General features: G+C 30.3%; 2 protein-coding genes across 4 annotated transcripts in view; both read right to left on the reverse strand.

The window, feature by feature from the left end:
* Positions 1-5,790: 5,790 nt before the first annotated feature.
* Positions 5,791-17,256, reverse strand: LOC134687078 (polycystin-1-like protein 2). Its single transcript, XM_063547051.1, has 5 exons — positions 16,757-17,256; positions 13,888-14,153; positions 11,569-11,825; positions 9,163-9,316; positions 5,791-8,514 (listed from the first exon to the last, which is right to left on the reverse strand). Exons 1-5 carry the CDS (start codon positions 17,041-17,043, stop codon positions 7,304-7,306), a joined length of 2,175 nt encoding a protein of 724 aa, XP_063403121.1. The 5' UTR covers positions 17,044-17,256; the 3' UTR covers positions 5,791-7,303.
* Positions 17,188-18,264, reverse strand: part of LOC134687076 (uncharacterized) — a 124,197-nt gene continuing 123,120 nt past the window's right edge. For all 3 annotated transcript variants that reach the window (XM_063547050.1, XM_063547049.1, XM_063547048.1), the window contains one exon: positions 17,188-17,312. In XM_063547050.1, coding sequence (XP_063403120.1) covers positions 17,261-17,312 — 52 coding nt within the window. In that variant the 3' untranslated portion in view covers positions 17,188-17,260. The remainder of the gene's footprint in view (positions 17,313-18,264) is intronic.

The raw sequence follows: 18,264 nt of genomic DNA on the forward strand, positions 1-18,264 counted from the left end.
TTACTATTTTGAAATTAAAGTGTAGAACTGTTAGATGCTTCTAACATTATATGGATATTATATTTTTTACACTAAATGTATTCCAAGGTTAAAAGTGGATAACTTTTTTTTATTGCCTTCTATTTCCCCTGGATAGATGGTTTCTTTTTGTAAACAGGGACCCTTAGCCTGATCCTGGACGACTAAGGTAATTGTACACAGGAAATATTTAGAAATAAAACGTTTATATGTCTTAAAAAAAAAAAAAAAAAAAAAAAGCTCAAATACAGAGTTTAATCGAAGTAAAGATGAAATATTTAAAAATGTTGGAATGTTATTAAACAAGATATGGTATAAAAAAGTTAATATGGTGTTGAAAACGCTATTAATAAAACTAATATTATGCATTACTATACATATGTTTGTATTTTTAAGATGTCAATTGAAAATATTAGAATCAAAGTTATGGTGTTACATAAATTATTTAATAGGTCAAAAGATAATATTTATTTTCAGAATCATGATCAACCAGATTTTGCATAATCATTTGTTTAAGTATTATCATTGTATAGGAAAAAAAGTCAACCAGCTGTTTTTTAAAAACTGGGTTTTCCCTATGCTATATTAAGAAACATCAAATCAGTGTGAAAATCTATCGGATAACAGAAGTTATTCATTGACCAAAACATATAGTTTATATTATACACTTTTTTGCTGCTTTATGAATTTCAATCAAATATATTTAGCTGTTAGTACTACACCAATATTATCATGGACATGGGTATGTAGTACTATCATTTTGTTATTCGCCAAATGTATATTGATTAAATTTGAAATGTTCGTATCTGAAATGGAAATGACAATGTACAACATTTATGGTTTTATAGCACGAAGATCAACATGTGAAGTTGAGATTTTATACAATTATTATAAGATAGTAGATGAGGAGTTAATTAAATTATATCATAATCAGAGGTTTACATGTACAGTGTCGAGGATGTTATATATCAAGCAATTTTGTGCTTACTTGCAATACTGGGTTTTTCCAAAGCTATTTTTAGAAATATGTTACAGCAAAAAAAATCGTAAAACTACCTTTAAACAAGAACAAGGTAGATTACATATAGTCATTTTTAAAACCTGTAGCTGTATGTTTGTGAAACAGTTATTTCTTACAATGTATTTGTATAATGTTAATGTGCGTAAATATAGTTTTAATATGCATGTACATCATAAAAGCGACACTTTTTGGGACTTACTATTAGTTGATAACAAACACAAACCTTTTGTTGCAAATGATAACAAAGTAATTAATAAGAAAACAAATAAAAACAATCTTGGGTATATATCCAAAATTACTTACCTTATCAGTGATGTGCTCATCTTCAGAAAACATCTGTTTCAGAATTGTAAAAGTAATCCAAAAAATCATTTACGTATGAATTATAAAACAGGATTTAAATCCATTCAAAGTTCAGGCTTATATATAGTATGCCACATATGCAAAAGCACTTTTCAATTGCAATACTCAGTTCATATGTTTAAAAGGTCTTGCTCGCACATTATTTTTATTTCACTTATTTTTTAGTGAACTGCAACGTAATCCATTTAAACCGATAGAGGTAGAAATATTTGTCCAAATTGAACATGTTGAATACTTTATACACAATGTAACAGGTGATGAAACAAATTTTATGTACCTGGGTACGTCCGTACTTCACGGGTTAATAATTGACACGAGATTAAATAAGGTCGCAAATTTTTACCTGTTGGCAATTGAAAGTTTGTACTTTAATGTTAGAATAGATCGTATAGATAAGTCAACAAAATTAAATTACCTTTTAACTAATCATTACAATGACAAATATTAATTTATGTACACTTAATGTTAATGGTATACAAAATAAAGAAAAAGGATTAAGAGTCATAGATTGGGTTAAACGTAATAAGTGTTCCATTGCACTTTTACAAGAAACACATCTAAATGAAGAAACTAGGGCTAGTTTAGAAAAAGAAACTGATTTTATTTTTCACTGCAGTCATGGAACTACGGCAAGTAGGAGGGTAGCAATAGGTATAAACAAGCATGCAGACATTGAGGTTATTAATAAATTCTGCGATAATGACGGAAGACTTATTTTATTAAATGTGAAAATGGATAATGTAATATTGTCTTTAGTTTGTCTTTACGCACCAAATTATAGAACCGATAGAAATTCTTTCTTTAAAAAAGTAAACAATTTTATAAAAGAAAATTCTATAGGCATTACTCTAGTTGCCGGCGATTTCAATGAAGCATTGCAAACTTTAGATAGGAAAAGCTTAAATAAAAATACGAAATTTTCAGAGCCTGTCAATAGTTTAAAAGTTCTTTTGAAAAATCATAATTTTATAGATATTTGGCGTATTTTACATAAAAGCACACAACAGTTTACATGGAGAAGAAAGGATAAGACACAAGCTAGTAGGATAGATTTAATTTTAATTGCAAAAGAATTTCAGTCTCTCGTTGAATATTGTAAAATTAAACCGGCACTGATTAAAGTGACTGACCATCAAGGGATAGTTTTAAACTTTAAGACAGGGGCTTCAGAAAGAGGGAATGGATACTGGAAACTAAATAATTCTATTTTAAAGGATATTGAATATAAAAACACAATCAACAGAGTAATAAATCAGTTCGAAAATCGTATAATCAATAATGACAGTAGCGATATCCGTCTTGTATGGGACAATCTAAAAATTGAAATTAGAGACGAATCTATTCTATACTGTACAAGAAAATCGAAGTTATCAAGGGAGACAACAAGAAAATTAGAAAGCGAATTAGAACACTTAATGACAACCAGAGATAAACAATTAAAAGAAGATGAAACACTTACAAATAATATAAAACAATTAGAATTACAATTAGACACAATTTATGAATATAAAGCAAAGGGGGCTCAAATTAGATCAAGGGAGAAATGGATAGAACTAGGGGAAAAGAACAATTCTTATTTTCTGGGATTAGAAAAACAGCGACAAGTAAAAAAATCTATTAACAAACTCAGAAATGAAAATAACGAGATAACAACAAATCAAGAACAAATTTTAGAAATGATTAAAAACTATTATAAAATATTATATACAACCACGGCTCCAGATAAAGATCTACTGCATACATATGTAGGTGATACTATTATGGAAAGGGAGATAAATGTAAATGACTTTAAAATTTGTGATGGGGAGGTTAGTAAAGATGAATGTACTAAAGCTATTAACACGATGAAGCTAAATAAATCACCTGGTCTAGATGGTTTAACATTAGAATTTTATAAGACATTCTGGGAAAAATTAAAAACAATGTTGGTAAAAGTTCTAAATAAGGGACATGAGGAAAAACTTCTTTCATATACACAACGAACAGGTGTTCTTTCTTTATTATTCAAGAAAAATGATCCATTATCTTTAGACAATTATCGTCCGATATCATTATTAAATGTAGATTTGAAAATACTATCTCATGTTTTAGCACAGAGACTAAAAAAACTTCTTCCTAAATTAATTAATGAAGATCAAACCGGATATGTAAAAAATCGTTTTATTGGATTTAATTTACGGCAAATTCAAGATATAATGGACTATGCAGAATCAAACGGAATAGATGGGGCTATAATATTTGTTGATTTTACAAAAGCTTTTGATTCTTTGGAATGGGAATTTATGTTAAGTGTTCTAAAGCATTTTGGTTTTAATGAATCATTCATATCATGGGTGGAAACATTATATAAGGGAATACAGACGTGTGTAATAAATAATGGATGGGTATCCGAAATTTTTGAAAACTCTAGAGGAATCCGTCAAGGGCTTTACTTTTTGTTTTATCAGTCGAAATTATGACCGAGCGATTGAGGCAAACCTCAGACATTAAAGGTTTTCGTGTTACTATAGATAATAAAACACATAGCATTAAAATATCACAATTAGCTGATGATACAACTCTGTTTTGTAGTTCAAAATCAGATATATCTAAAGCTATGAATATAATTGAAACATTTGGCTCTTTCTCAGGGTTAAAGCTAAATCGTAATAAAACAGAAGGAATTTGGATTGGGGCGCTTAAAAACAGCGTAGATAAGATTGAAGGCATACGCTGGACCGACAAACCCGTCAAAGCTTTAGGTATTTATTTTGGTCACGATAAACTTCAATGTGAAAAGTTAAATTGGGAACCTAAAATAGATAACATGAAATCATTAATTAAAACATGGGAAAAAAGAAAATTAACAATGGTTGGGAAAATATTGATCATAAAATATTTAATATTACCAAAATTTACATTTTTGGCTACTTCGTGTAAAGTTCCAGAGATTTACTTGAAAGAAATTGATAGCTGCTGTTTCAAATACATTTGGGAAGGAAAAAATGACACAGTAAAAAGAAACACACTTATTGGAGAATACCAAAAAGGGGGGTTAAGAATGATCGATTTTGACAGTTATTTTACAGCACTGAAAGCCTCATGGGTCTCAAAATTAACAACAACCAATATGTCGAATTGGAAGATTATTCCTACTAAATATTTTAACAATTTTGGTAAAAACTTTCTTGTTTTTAACATGAATTTAGATAATATTAAATCAATAGATAGACTTGGAAAAATACCCGACTTTTATTTACAAGTAATTTCAAGTTGGGTTAAAACAGGAGGAGGTTTATCAACATTTTCTAATCACTTCTCTAATATTAGAAAACATATTATTTGGGGAAATAAATATATTAAATATCGCAACAAATGCTTGTTTTTCCCGAACTGGGTTAAAAGTGGATTGGTTTATATAAACGACATGTTGGATAGTCAAGGAAATTTATCCGAAAGTTTTATTTTAAAAAAGTTAATTAATAAAACAAACTGGATTGCAGAGTTTAAAATGTTAAAATCATGCATCCCAAAAGAATGGATGCACGTTTTAAAAAAAGAAAACTCCGTTAAGAGTAAAATCAATATATGTAAGGTTAAATTAAGATGGCAAAATAAACAAATTGAAACAAAAGATATCAATAATAAAATACTCTATAAAACTTTAGTAGATAAAAAATATACAAAGCCAATCGGTAGCAACATTTGGACAAGATATTTAAAATTAGAATACGTACCACAGATGCCATTTGTATATGATTTTATATTTAAAATTTTAAAGGAAAATAAGTTGAAAATTTTCAGATGGAAACTGCTTCAATATATCATTCCTACAAAGAAGCTACTATTAAAGTGGAAAATATCTGAGAACGATAAATGCAACTTTTGTAAAACAAAAGAAGAAGATTATTTGCATTTCTTTATTACATGTTCATTGTTGAAAGATTTTTGGAAGAAAGTACATTATCTTCTAGCAAAAATGAATTTTCAAAACAAGATATTGGCAAAACATATAGTATTTGGATACAAAATATCAGATCAAGGATATAACGGTTTAAATTATTTCTTGACAATTTTAGGTTTTTGTATTTACAAGTCGTACTATGTGTCAGAGCAAAAGCTGAAATTTTTAGATGTGTATGCTATGTTTATAAAGGAACTACGAAGGTTTATGAATGAGAACAAAACAATATCTCATAATGTATTTTTCATAAAGTTAAAAAGATTGATATAATTGATGGAAAAAAAATAATGTTTATATTTATTTATATTCTGTGTATTTTCCTTGATACTCAGAAAGTATTTCACAGGGATACTTTATTGAAGCTTGGACAATGAAGTAAAGTTGTAACAAGCAATTTGATGAATAAAGAATATTTATTTGTTGTAAAAAAAAAGAAAAAAAGAAATGATTTATTATATTATCAAAATATCATCTGAAGCTGCTCACTTAGTTCTGATTTATTGTATTATCTTAAAATCATCTGAAGCTGCTCTGATTTGTCATATTATCGAAACATTCTTCTGGTTTTGTATACTAAGAACTGCTAAACAATGTTATTGAAACATTACTCTGTTGTTGCTCACTAAAAACTGATTCAATTTATAATCGGAACATTCTTCTAATGCTGTACTGAGTACTGATTTATTATATTATCGGAACATTCTTTAGATGCTGCACTGAGTACTGATTTATTATATTATCGGAACATTCTTCGAATGGTTCACTGAGTACTGATTTATTATATAATCGGAACATTCTTCTAATGCTGTACTGAGTACTGATTTATTTTATTATCGGAACATTCTTTAGATGCTGCACTGAGTACTGATTTATTATATTATCGGAACATTCTTCGAATGGTTCACTGAGTACTGATTTATTATATAATCGGAACATTCTTCTGATGCTGCACTGAGTACTGATTTATTTTATTATCGGAACATTCTTTAGATGCTGCACTGAGTACTGATTTATTATATTATCGGAACATTCTTCGAATGGTTCACTGAGTACTGATTTATTATATTATCGGAACATTCTTCTGATGCTGCACTGAGTACTGATTTATTATATTATCGGAACATTCTTCGAATGGTTCACTGAGTACTGATTTATTATATAATCGGAACATTCTTCTGATGCTGCACTGAGTACTGATTTATTATATTATCGGAACATTCTTCAGATGGTGCACTGAGTACTGATTTATTTTATAATCGGATCATTCTTCTAATGCTGCACTGAGTACTGATTTATTATTATATCGGAACATTCTTCTAATGCTGTACTGAGTACTGATTTATTATATTATCGGAACATTCTTCTGATGCTGCACTGAGTACTGATTTATTTTATTATCGGAACATTCTTCTAATGCTGCACTGAGTACTGATTTATTTTATAATCGGATCATTCTTCTAATGCTGCACTGAGTACTGATTTATTATATTATCGGAACATTCTTCTGATGCTGCACTGAGTACTGATTTATTATATTATCGGAACATTCTTCGAATGGTTCACTGAGTACTGATTTATTATATTATCGGAACATTCTTCTGATGCTGCACTGAGTACTGATTTATTATATTATCGGAACATTCTTTAGATGCTGCACTGAGTACTGATTTATTATATTATCGGAACATTCTTCGAATGGTTCACTGAGTACTGATTTATTATATAATCGGAACATTCTTCTGATGCTGCACTGAGTACTGATTTATTATATTATCGGAACATTCTTCTAATGCTGCACTGAGTACTGATTTATTATATTATCGGAACATTCTTCTGATGCTGCACCGAGTACTGATTTATAATATTATCGGAACACTCGTTTAATGCTGCACTGAGTACTGATTTATTTTATCATCGGAACATTCTTCGAATGTTGCACTGAATACTGATTTATAATATTATCGGAACATTCTTCTGATGCTCTGCACAGCGTACTTAATCAGTAATGTTAGCTGGTCATCATGTTTTACTCCTTTTTGTCTTAAGGATTTCTGCGCATTCATTACAATGACAGTAAACATATTCATTAAACCAAACACAAATATAAATATGAACAAAAGTATAAAAAGAGGACCTAATTGTGGATGAAATTCAAGATATTGATTATAATTGACAATCCTGAAAGTACATTCTATAAGGACCATCAAACTGTCAGCGAATGATCTGTAACCAGCCAATGATGCCCCAAACAACAAATGTCCACAACATGCAAACGCTAACAATGAAATAACATAGATAAAAAAGAAATATTTCAAAGGTTTTTTTACATGTTCCATCAATGAAAATAGGTATTTCAATTTCTGATTCAGCATTAAAAGTTTCAGTAGTTTTATCATTGTGATAACGGTTATTAAAGCCAAGATGTAAAATAATATGCAATCCCAAAGGATCGCAAGACTAAAATTAATGTAACTGTCTTTACCATCACTTCTATACTGGCGAATTATGTGTGTTATCATTCTAAATCTCTCTATAAAAATCGCCATTGAAGTATAGCACAATATTAACATCAACAAGGAAAGTTTGTTCCAAAACCTTTTAAAGTAAATTTTCAAACCGACCAGTCTTATCTTTTTGATCTCAATATAAGACACGACAATCGTCAAAAGAAAAAATACTATCTCCAACACCAAACTGGTAATTTCTTTACTAGTGGAGTAGTGGGATAAAGGTGTTGTATATATCTGAAATGATGTTGTTAGTGTACCAGGACTGCTATACTCAAAAACGATCATAACTGAACTATACATGTTAACATTGGGATTATACAAGACGAATTCTATGAAAAAAGCTCTTGTTCTTGTGTCAATCCATGACTTAAGCATTAACTCTGAAAGCTTTAAAATAGATGAAGGACTTGTGTTCATGTCAACCAAGTAGCCACCTCCACCATATATTGCCCGCTCGCCTAGATATGGCACAGACTCTAAGTCCCAAGCATTTTGGAAGGACCATTCATCAGTGGGTGTTACTAGTTGTGACTGAATCTGCCATGATTTGTTGTAATTGTCATTGTCATCATTTACCGTGTTCAATGTAGATGTACATTTCATGTCAAGATGGTCCAAGCCAAACAGTTTCCTCAACTTATCTGGGAATTTACAGCTGTCTAAAAAACAAAGTTGTTCATGAAAACATGCCTTTTTCTATTTTTATGTAGAAACAAATAAACTCAGATACCAGGATTAAATTTTGTTTATACGCCAAAATCGCGTTTCGTCTACAGAAGACTCATCAGTGAAGCTCGAATCACATGAAGTTAAAAAGGCCAAATAAAGTACGAATTTGAAAAGAATTAAGCCTTATTTTTTTTTCCATTTAAAAGTTTTGAAAATAGTGACAAGAATACATAAACATTCATCAAACTTTAGGTTATTTGCTAATGGCGCAACCTTTTGGTTGTAAAAAGATCTTAATTAGAAAAATAATTGACAGATTTTATTTTACCAGGCTAATCCCTAAAAATATATAATTCTAAATCTGATCTGTAATATAAGTGTGTGAACTATGATATATAATGTGCATCAAATATTTACTATCAAGAATTAGTTTTTGTTATTTTTGTTGTTATTGTTTATTTCCTAGTTATATAGTAACAAAGCTATATTTTGTATAATGTCAATTCCATTATAGAACACTTAAGGGATGAAAATAAGTTTTAGGGGTAGAACCTCGTCCTTCCCCAGTTTCTCAGCCTCATACAAAAAGTTGACATTTACCTGACATTGATCTAATATTGTTAATTTATAGTGTGTACCTCTTTTAACCCTTATCTGTCGCAGACGAAATTTTCCTATCAGTAGAAAATCATTTTCTGGAATCTTCTTTGACATGTCATAAGGTAATGTTCTACTCAATGGAGGAATAACACTTTCGTTGATATAAGTCCAAATATCACCACGTGTCTTAACCTACAAAATAATATTTAGATATTAGTAAAATGTCAAACAGCATTCACTATTCAATTCTGAGTCCACAAGCTCGAAGCTCAATTATTTGAAAATTTAAATTGGATTTTGATGGCTTGTTGAACATACTTTTTTAAGGGGGTAGACCTTTGTCCAGGGAGATTACTCTTTAATTCAGTGATGCGTTTGTAATAGACAAGTTTTGTTTATGTATTTTAAGCATTTACCTGAAAAAGATTGAAAATAATTTATGTATCCTAGAAGTTTAGATCATATTTTTGAAAATGGCTGACACAAACGTACTGATGATTTTAAGAGTTACTTACCTTAACCTAGGTCTACCACCTTAAGTCTGACAGCAAGTTTACAAGCCAATGAAAAGAAGAAAAATCTTTTTTATTTAGCTTTGTATTTATACAAATACTTTAACTGTGAAATACAGATAGACGAAGGTTGTAACCAATTTTGAGACTTAACTCGTCATTACACTGATTGATATGTATTGTGTTAATTTTGATGTTCAAACATGATACGACCTTGAAAGTTAAAGGACGCACATTTGATATGTGATTTACTTATATAAACGGATGATTGAAGGGCAAGTTGTCGTTTTACCTTTAATTGTTTTATAATAAATATTCTGAGCAATTGAGTGCTCAGAATATTTATTATCAAACATCATAGGAAAGACTACAACTTTCATGACATCTTCACTAGCCAAGTATTACAATAAAGTCCACTACTCTCCAATCTTGGCAGATCAAGCCAGCATGTGAGATTTAAATTCTGCGCCAACGGTTGTGTCTTTGTGAAGCAATGCAAAAAATATTGTCATTCCAACATTTAATGCGAAAAAAATGCACTGAAAATCCAATCAGTTGATAAAGAACTGGTAGACTGTCCTTTAATATCGTCTCATGTATGAGGGTAAAGACTTAATGCACAAACTGCATGTGACAATTGTTTTTTTACCTTGTCTTCATTTTCACGTGATCACCATATAGACAATTTTATAAATAAACAGATCAGTCAAATCTCCCTTGTGTATTGATTATCATGCATTGACATTTTTTCATCAACTGGTATTTTGTCTCGTCACAATGCGAGACCAAGAGGTGAAACCATTATCTTAAGATACCAGAATATATAACATGATTGAATGCATGATAAATTACTGCAGAGCAGTTCAAATTCTTTTCCTGACCGTCTGTCAATAAATATATAATTTGCTGATAGTCAATATTGTAAATGGAGCTATAAATAAACGTGCTTTACTCCTGTAATAAAACAGGGGTTTAAGATACTAGAGGGACAGTCGAACTCATAAATTGAAACTATTAACAATACCTTAGCTTTAAAAGAAAAAGGAAAACAGACAAATAATAGTACAAAAGACAAAACATAGAAAAAAAAGACTATGGAACACGGACCCCTCAAAAATGGGATGATATCAGGTGCTCCGGAAGGGTCAGCAGATCCTGCGCCACTTTTGAAACCCGTAGAGTTACATATGTTACTAAATTATTATGATGACACAATCATACTGCATCTTCTTAATTTCAAATCTAGTATAATGTTATAAAATAATCAATATAATTGTTTGCTTGAGAGTATTTATATTCCATTTAAACTTAGTTTTTATATAGTGTAATAATGTAAACGTTTCTCTTTCGAAATAGGTGTCTTCCTTATTCTGAAAAGTTCCCGTTTAAAATAAATTTTCACACGACAACAGTATGTTTTACGATGAAATTTATTTTGACTTTTTCGACAGACAATGTATGGATGCATGTTCACATTTCCCAACCAAAAAAAAACCGTGTCCTCTTCAAAACAAAACTGGGTCTTTATTCAAATGAAAAACATTGTCAAAAACAGTTAAGGAAAAAAAAATTCTCCCCTTATTTTATCTGTGTACAAGGTTTAATTACAAGGCGGATGATGCATTAAAAGCAGGAGAAACGTATTTGTTGGCATATCATGTCTCGCTCCTAATGGAGACTATTAAATTCTAATTTGTTTAAAACAAAATTAGTTGCATCTTATTGATGTATCTTTGGAATTGTTCGATCTCATTTGACTTTTGACTTGTTTGGCTTTGTAAATATTTTGATATGAGCGTCGCTATGAGAGTCTTATGTAGACGAAACGCGTGTCTGGCGTGCTAAATTATAATCCTGGTACCTTTGATAACTATTGACTAATGGTAGTATGATTGCTCCTTTTTTCATTTCCATCTTGTCTGTATTACTTACATGTTCTAATGTATTTTGGATAAAAATATTGTTGATATCTTGTGATTGCATGAAACATTTCTCCACTGGTCGATGGCTGTGAACAACAAATAACAACATAAATGTGAAAAACACATACAGAATTATATCTTGGAGATTGGTCTGGATCTTTTCTTTTAAATCAAGTTCTTGTTTAGCTTTCCTCAAATCTTTTTTTGAAGCATGTCCTGGGATAATTGATTTCGTATTACTTCTTTTCTGCATTAATGCATTGTTTCCTGTAATAAAAAGATAATTGTTTCAATAGATATCATCTACACAACTTCTTTTGCCTACGTACTATTTATGTACTAAAATCTGTAGTACTGGAAAACTACTTTTAATATTCAGTACTATTTTGTTACTTTAAAATTATTGTAATATTAAGGTACCTGTATTTTACAGTACTTAATTTGTACTTGAAATTTAGGTACTACAGATTTTTGGTTACTGCCGTTACATTTTCAGCATTTTGAAAGTTTTTCTATTTCAAATCTCAAAAAATTATGATTTTCAAACATGGAATATTGTATTATTTCTGTACCAAAATAATTAGTACAAATCAAGTACTGTACAATATAAGTACCTAAATATTATAATAATTTTAAAGTAAAGAAAAAGTACTAAATATTAAAAGTAAATTTCCAGTACTACATATTTTTAGAACAGAAATAGTACCTATGGCTATGCAAAAGCAGCTGTGTAGAAGTTATTTAGTTTTTTACAGTTTTTCTATACTGATATAAGAACAGTGTTAAACTATGTCTTTATTGGTAGTTTGTATTTTGTTATAGTTTCCCTATTTCTTTCCCGTCATTAATTTCAGACGTAAACACCTTTTGCAATGTATTATGATCATAGCTTCTTAGTTTTACTGTAACATAGGAATCGTTTGGCTGATATTGCGCAAAGAAGATGATGACGGAGAGGATTCCGGAAATGTTATGTGTAAAATAAGGACAGAAAAACGGAGAGGATTCCGGAAATGTTATGTGTAAAATAAGGACAGAAAAACAAAGATCTGTATGTGTATTCACAATATTTATTATATATATTTATGAAATTAATTTGTTATAGATCATGTAGATACTAATAATATATCTTTTCAAATGAAACTTCCCTTAACTATAAGGTAAACTAACATGAGGGATACTAAGTTATAAGCTCTTAATGAAGTAAGTTGTTACAGTAAATATGCAATAAAGAGATATTGATAAGTTAAAATAGAATTGTGTGCAGAGCTGAAAATATCTGCCCTATCACAAACATTGTCTCGCTTGTTCACATTCCAAACACATTTTAATTGTTTCCATGAGTAACGGACTGTTCATCATCTTCAAAGATATAAATCCACGATTGAATGTCTGTCACAAGTCAGAAGCCTGCAATTCACTAATTGTCCTTTTTTTGGATACAAATTAGGCCGTTAGTTTTCTGGTTTGAAATGTTTTACATATGTCATTTCGGGTCTTAGTAGCTGACTATGCAGTATGTTTTTTTTATCATTGTTGAAGGTCGTACTGGAGGCTATAGTTGTTAAGTTATGTGTCACTTGACCTCTCGTGGAGACTTGTCTTATTGGCATTCATACCAATTCAGATCAACCTCATATTCATTGAAGGTTTTTTCCCGAAAATATTCACTTTTGGTTGATTGCACGGACAAAACAAGCATTTCGAGTGAAATAGATTTACAATCTTTTCCTAATGTGGATTCATCATTATTCGTTGGATACCAATTTTCGTTGGTTTCGTGGGTACAGTGGAACAGGTGAACAACGAATTACAAATTTTCTATAGGTTTTGCATGCACAGTTCCCAAACCATGAAAATCAAATAACTTCGAAATGCAAGTTTTCCTCAATTCACGAAAATCAACGAATCCACAGCAATTAGAAAGCCCATTGACAACTCCGATGAAAATGACACAACCAGAATCAAACTCAAATTTGTTACACTAAAATATAAATATCTTATCATTTTGATCATAGGTTATACATTAAATTAAATTTCTCAGTACTAGTAGTTTTCTATGTCATCGTACCAAACCAACACATAACTCAAATCATATATATATCTTTTTAATATGTTAAGTATCTAATCTCTAGTAAGAGAACAAGTGCAGAAACTGCTTAATGCTTGTATATATGATTAGTTTACTTAGCATATAAAGAAACTGTCTGACGGACTGACTTGCTGATGAACAGACATATCGCAAACTCATCGTGACTTATGGCGTCATCGAAGGGCGACTAAAACTATTAGAAACCAAAAATAATCTACTAAAGATTTACAAACTTACTTTCTGGTTTGTGAACAATCAAGGCCGGAGCAGAATCAATTTTGATTTCCCGTTTCAATATAAAGGTGAACAACATAGCAAAAAACACGACACTGATAGGCTCCATTAAAAAGACATCATTAACAAATGCTGTAAGAAAGGAAACTAGCCAATTCAAACTTTCATAGTAGCCATATTTTAATCCGTACAGCATAACAAAATATGACGAAATCAACGATGTCAAAATAGTTGTGGTCCATGCAATGTATATAACCCACCATGGAAACCTGAAAATAATAAATTTGGATAAAAAATAAAGTGTAACCTGTGCAAACCGAATCGTGCATAAATCGAAATAATGTCTAATCCAAACAAGTTTTTAAGTCCAGTATATTAAACTTTATGAGAGGTTAACTTGTTTAAACCTAACAAAATATTTGTCCACGAAGAGGTTCAGTTAAGACAGGTTTCACTGTATGTACATTTTAGTTACATCAATAAACAAATATCGTTTACGTACTGATATGAAAAGATCTCAATGCATTGATAGCAAGTATGCAGTTATTTTGATTTACAAATGTCATAAAGAAATGATATGAAAAGATCCAAAACATTATGATTACAAGAGGTATTTCGATTAAGTAATATTAACTGCAATACCCTTCCCGTTTCACGAAGGTGATCTACCCAATTAGACTATTTACTGGAATTGTAATAACATAAACAACACGACAGATGCAAGATGTGGAGCAGGATCTGCTTATCCTTCCAGAGCACCAGAGATCACTCAAGCTTTTGGTGGGGTTCGTGTTGCTAAGTCGAGAGTTTACTATATTGTACTATCATTTGTCTGGCTGTCTCTTTATTTTTAGCCAGGGTGTTGTCAGTTTTTTTTCTTTCTATAAGTTTGACTATCCCTCTGGTATCTTTCGCTCCCCTTTTTAGAGAAAAGCATAACACAAATACCGAACTCTAATTAAACATTGAAACAAAGCGTCTGTAAGAGAATTGGGAACGATTTCGATTTATATAGAAGAATACATGGCAAAATCTATATCGCATGCTGTATCATCCCGTGAAACCAATATCAGTCCAGAGGGTCGAAGGTCCCGAGGGTTGATATTGGTCGAGTGGTGATATAGCATGCGATACGGATATTACCATGTATTATTCTGTTTATCATATATTTCGATAGAATCAAAATTATGATATCCCCTTTTTTTTTATTAAATCTTTCGAAATTATAAGCTAGAAAAGAACATAATAAATTTTCTGTATTTTTGCAGCTGGCTTGATTTTTTTATTGACTTCTTTATTTGCTTAATATCCACATCGTTATGTCCCCTATAACCTTATTACATTCTCAATATACGTTAAAGACATATATATAGATATATTAAAATGTTTATACTAACGATCCTGTTCTTAGGGAAATACTTCAACTAAAATTAATATTTATCAAATGAATATCATAAGATGTGGAAATGTTTTATTATTTTTTTGGCGATGGTATGATTCATGACCACTTTAATTTTCTGACGAGGAGAACAGTAAGAAAAACAGTTCTTGAAAAGTTTGCTAACTATTCTCACCAAATTATATTGTAAGAATTTTATTGTGTTTTCATTTTTACTGGGTAATAATTTATGGAAATGCGATTTTAGTTGAAATGATAGGATATTTGTTTTAGTGGAACTCATATTTTTCCTATGAAAGTAAATACAGCAACTGGACGTCATATGTTAAACGATGACGTCATTCGAATAATGATGTCACGCCAGGTATAAAATACGGGTTTTCCTATGCGATACGGGGTATGGGATACGAGTTTAGCTATATGCGATATGGGGTTTACGATACAGGATACGGACTGGAAAAAAGAACCTTTATTAGATAAACAAAATTGCTGTATTCGCATAAAATATTTGATAAAAGAAGTTAAGGTAGCACCATACAAAGATTTTATAACTCCAACTACCAAGTTTTAAAATGCTGTAACTTTCTTAATACAGCTTGAAAATTTATTAAAGTGGTAGTTTTGGATAGCTAACAGATTACTCTTTCAAATTAATGCAATGTTAGCATTATGCAACAATTATATCACCAATTATAATGTAAACGTTGTCTAAAATATTTTTCAACAAATTTCCACTTTCAAATGAAATTAGCTTCTGCATAGGTATCCCTAGAGGCTTGATTTTATTATATGTTGTTCCTATGGCCATTATCTACAAAAGGGTGTCTCAGATTTCAGATAGAATGTATAGAACAAATTTTACACCTAATTAAACATTATCTTCTTTTATGTGGTTAGGATGTTTCACTAATTGGAGATTTATGAGAGAATAGCATATCATAGAGACAATCTGAGACACCCTTTTGAAGCCCATGATGTGTTGATTCAGATTTCGTTAAAAGTTTCTGTATAGTTAAAGAGATGAAAGAGCTAAATTCATTCAAGTGACCTTACCCAGATTTGGCCACTAATTACATAATAATTGATTACATAATGATTGCATAATAAAAATATTACATTCAATTAAAAGATTAATCTTTTATCTATCTATATTTACCTCTTTTATTATTTTCTATGCATTCATAAGAAAGTTACAGCATTTCAAATGTTAGTGATTGGAAGTAAAAAAATCTTTGTATTGTGCTACCTTAACATGTTTGCTCTGCGATATTTTAATAACTAATAGATGAGGAATAGCAGTAAAAGCCATTTATCTTTTCTTTTGTGTGTGTTGTTTGCTGCGCATGTATTGATTTGGTTTTATAGATGACTATCATCGTTTTACTACCTTATGTATAATTAACCTAACTTTACAAACAGGCTCAGCCATATAATGCACACCATTGTGATACAAGTAATATATAATAAACTTACATCCATCTTTTTACTGCAACAATTTCATTATCCGTTTTATCTGATCCTTTTTCATCACTTGTCGTTGGACGGTTAACATCAATTTCCAGATATCGTTCTTTATGTAGCTGTTTTGTTTTTGATCGCACAAAAAGTTCAATGATGGCAAAGTTTATAGGAAACATTATTATACTACTTTCCAAACCAATGATAAAGTCTTTCAGAGAGAATTCAAATTGAATACTTGCTACATCCGAACTTATCGTTTCGTCAGTCGGAATTCCATGAAACATTAGACAGGACAACATTGTACAAAACAATAAAGATAATGCGCATGATAATCTTTGAGCCCTCGTAAAATTACTACATGGTGGTTTAGAGATTATACTGATCCACAAATGCCCTCTACGTAAATCCTGACTTGTTCTAAGGAAAAATTGTTGCTTCAACTCGTAACCTGACTTGATTGACAAACACACTTTAGCAGTACCACTTTGAATTCCAAGCCAATTATCGTAGTAGAAATTAAATACCTTTTTTAGTTTGCAAGTCTTGTATAATAATTCTGGAAAGAAACCTAAAACATAATAATCAAATTAGCTTATTCCTGGCATGTACATTTTTTTTTTATTGATAATGTATAAAACACAAATATATACTTTTTATTGAGTTGATTAAGATAAGAAACAATATCGAATTAGTACTTTAAACAAGAGGCTCTCAAGAGCCTGAATCGCTCACCTTAATTTTTTTGGTTAAATCTCTCATCAATGATTATTTTTGGCTTTTCAATTTATTTAAAAGTTCTTTGAATCGTCCTATTTTCTTCAAAAGCAAAAAAAAAAAAAAAAAAATCATTTTTTCCTATGTTCTATTTTAGCCATAGGAGCTATGTTTCTTGACATACAAGGAAATAAAATATAAAATTTATATTAGATACTCTGAAACTCATTTAGCCTAAGTTTGGCTGAAATTGATACAGCAGTTTCAAAGGATTAGATTTATTAAAGTAAGTCAATATGATGAACAAATTGTGAAAAAAGTCTTTAAAGGGCAATAACTCCTTAAGGGGTCAATTGACAATTGTGGTCACATTGACTTATTTGTAGATCCTACTTTGCTTAACATTTTTGCTATTAACAGTTTATCTGTATCTATAATAATATTCAAGATAATAACCAAAAACTGCAAAATTTCTTTAAAATCATCAATTCAGGGGCATTATATCTGCAAAACCAGTTACCCGATTCGTCTGAAAATTTCAGGACAGGTAGACCTTGACCTAATAAATAATTTAACTTCTTGTCTTATTTGGTCTAAATGCTGGAGTTTTTGAGATATAAGCCAAAAACTGCATTTTAACCTGTGTTCTATTTTTAGCCATGACGACCATGTTTTTTGACGAAATAGAAAATAAAACACAAACTTTATTTGATACACCCTACTGATCATTCAGTTTGGATGATTTTGGTTGAGTAGTTTAAGAGGGGAAGATTTTTTAAAGTTAGCAAATATGATTAACAAATTAT

Source organism: Mytilus trossulus, chromosome 10, assembly GCF_036588685.1.
Source record: "Mytilus trossulus isolate FHL-02 chromosome 10, PNRI_Mtr1.1.1.hap1, whole genome shotgun sequence".
NCBI classification, from domain to species: Eukaryota; Metazoa; Mollusca; class Bivalvia; order Mytilida; family Mytilidae; genus Mytilus; species Mytilus trossulus.

Coding starts and splice junctions, on each gene's coding strand:
- LOC134687078 (XM_063547051.1), bottom strand. CDS start 17,043: ATGTTGTCCTGTCTAATGTTTCATGGAATTCCGACTGACGAAACGATA. Junction 14,154..16,756: donor GTTGCAGTAAAAAGATGGAT/GTAAGTTTATTA, acceptor TATTATTTTCAG/GTTTCCATGGTGGGTTATAT. Junction 9,317..11,568: donor TCCAAAATACATTAGAACAT/GTAAGTAATACA, acceptor ATTATTTTGTAG/GTTAAGACACGTGGTGATAT.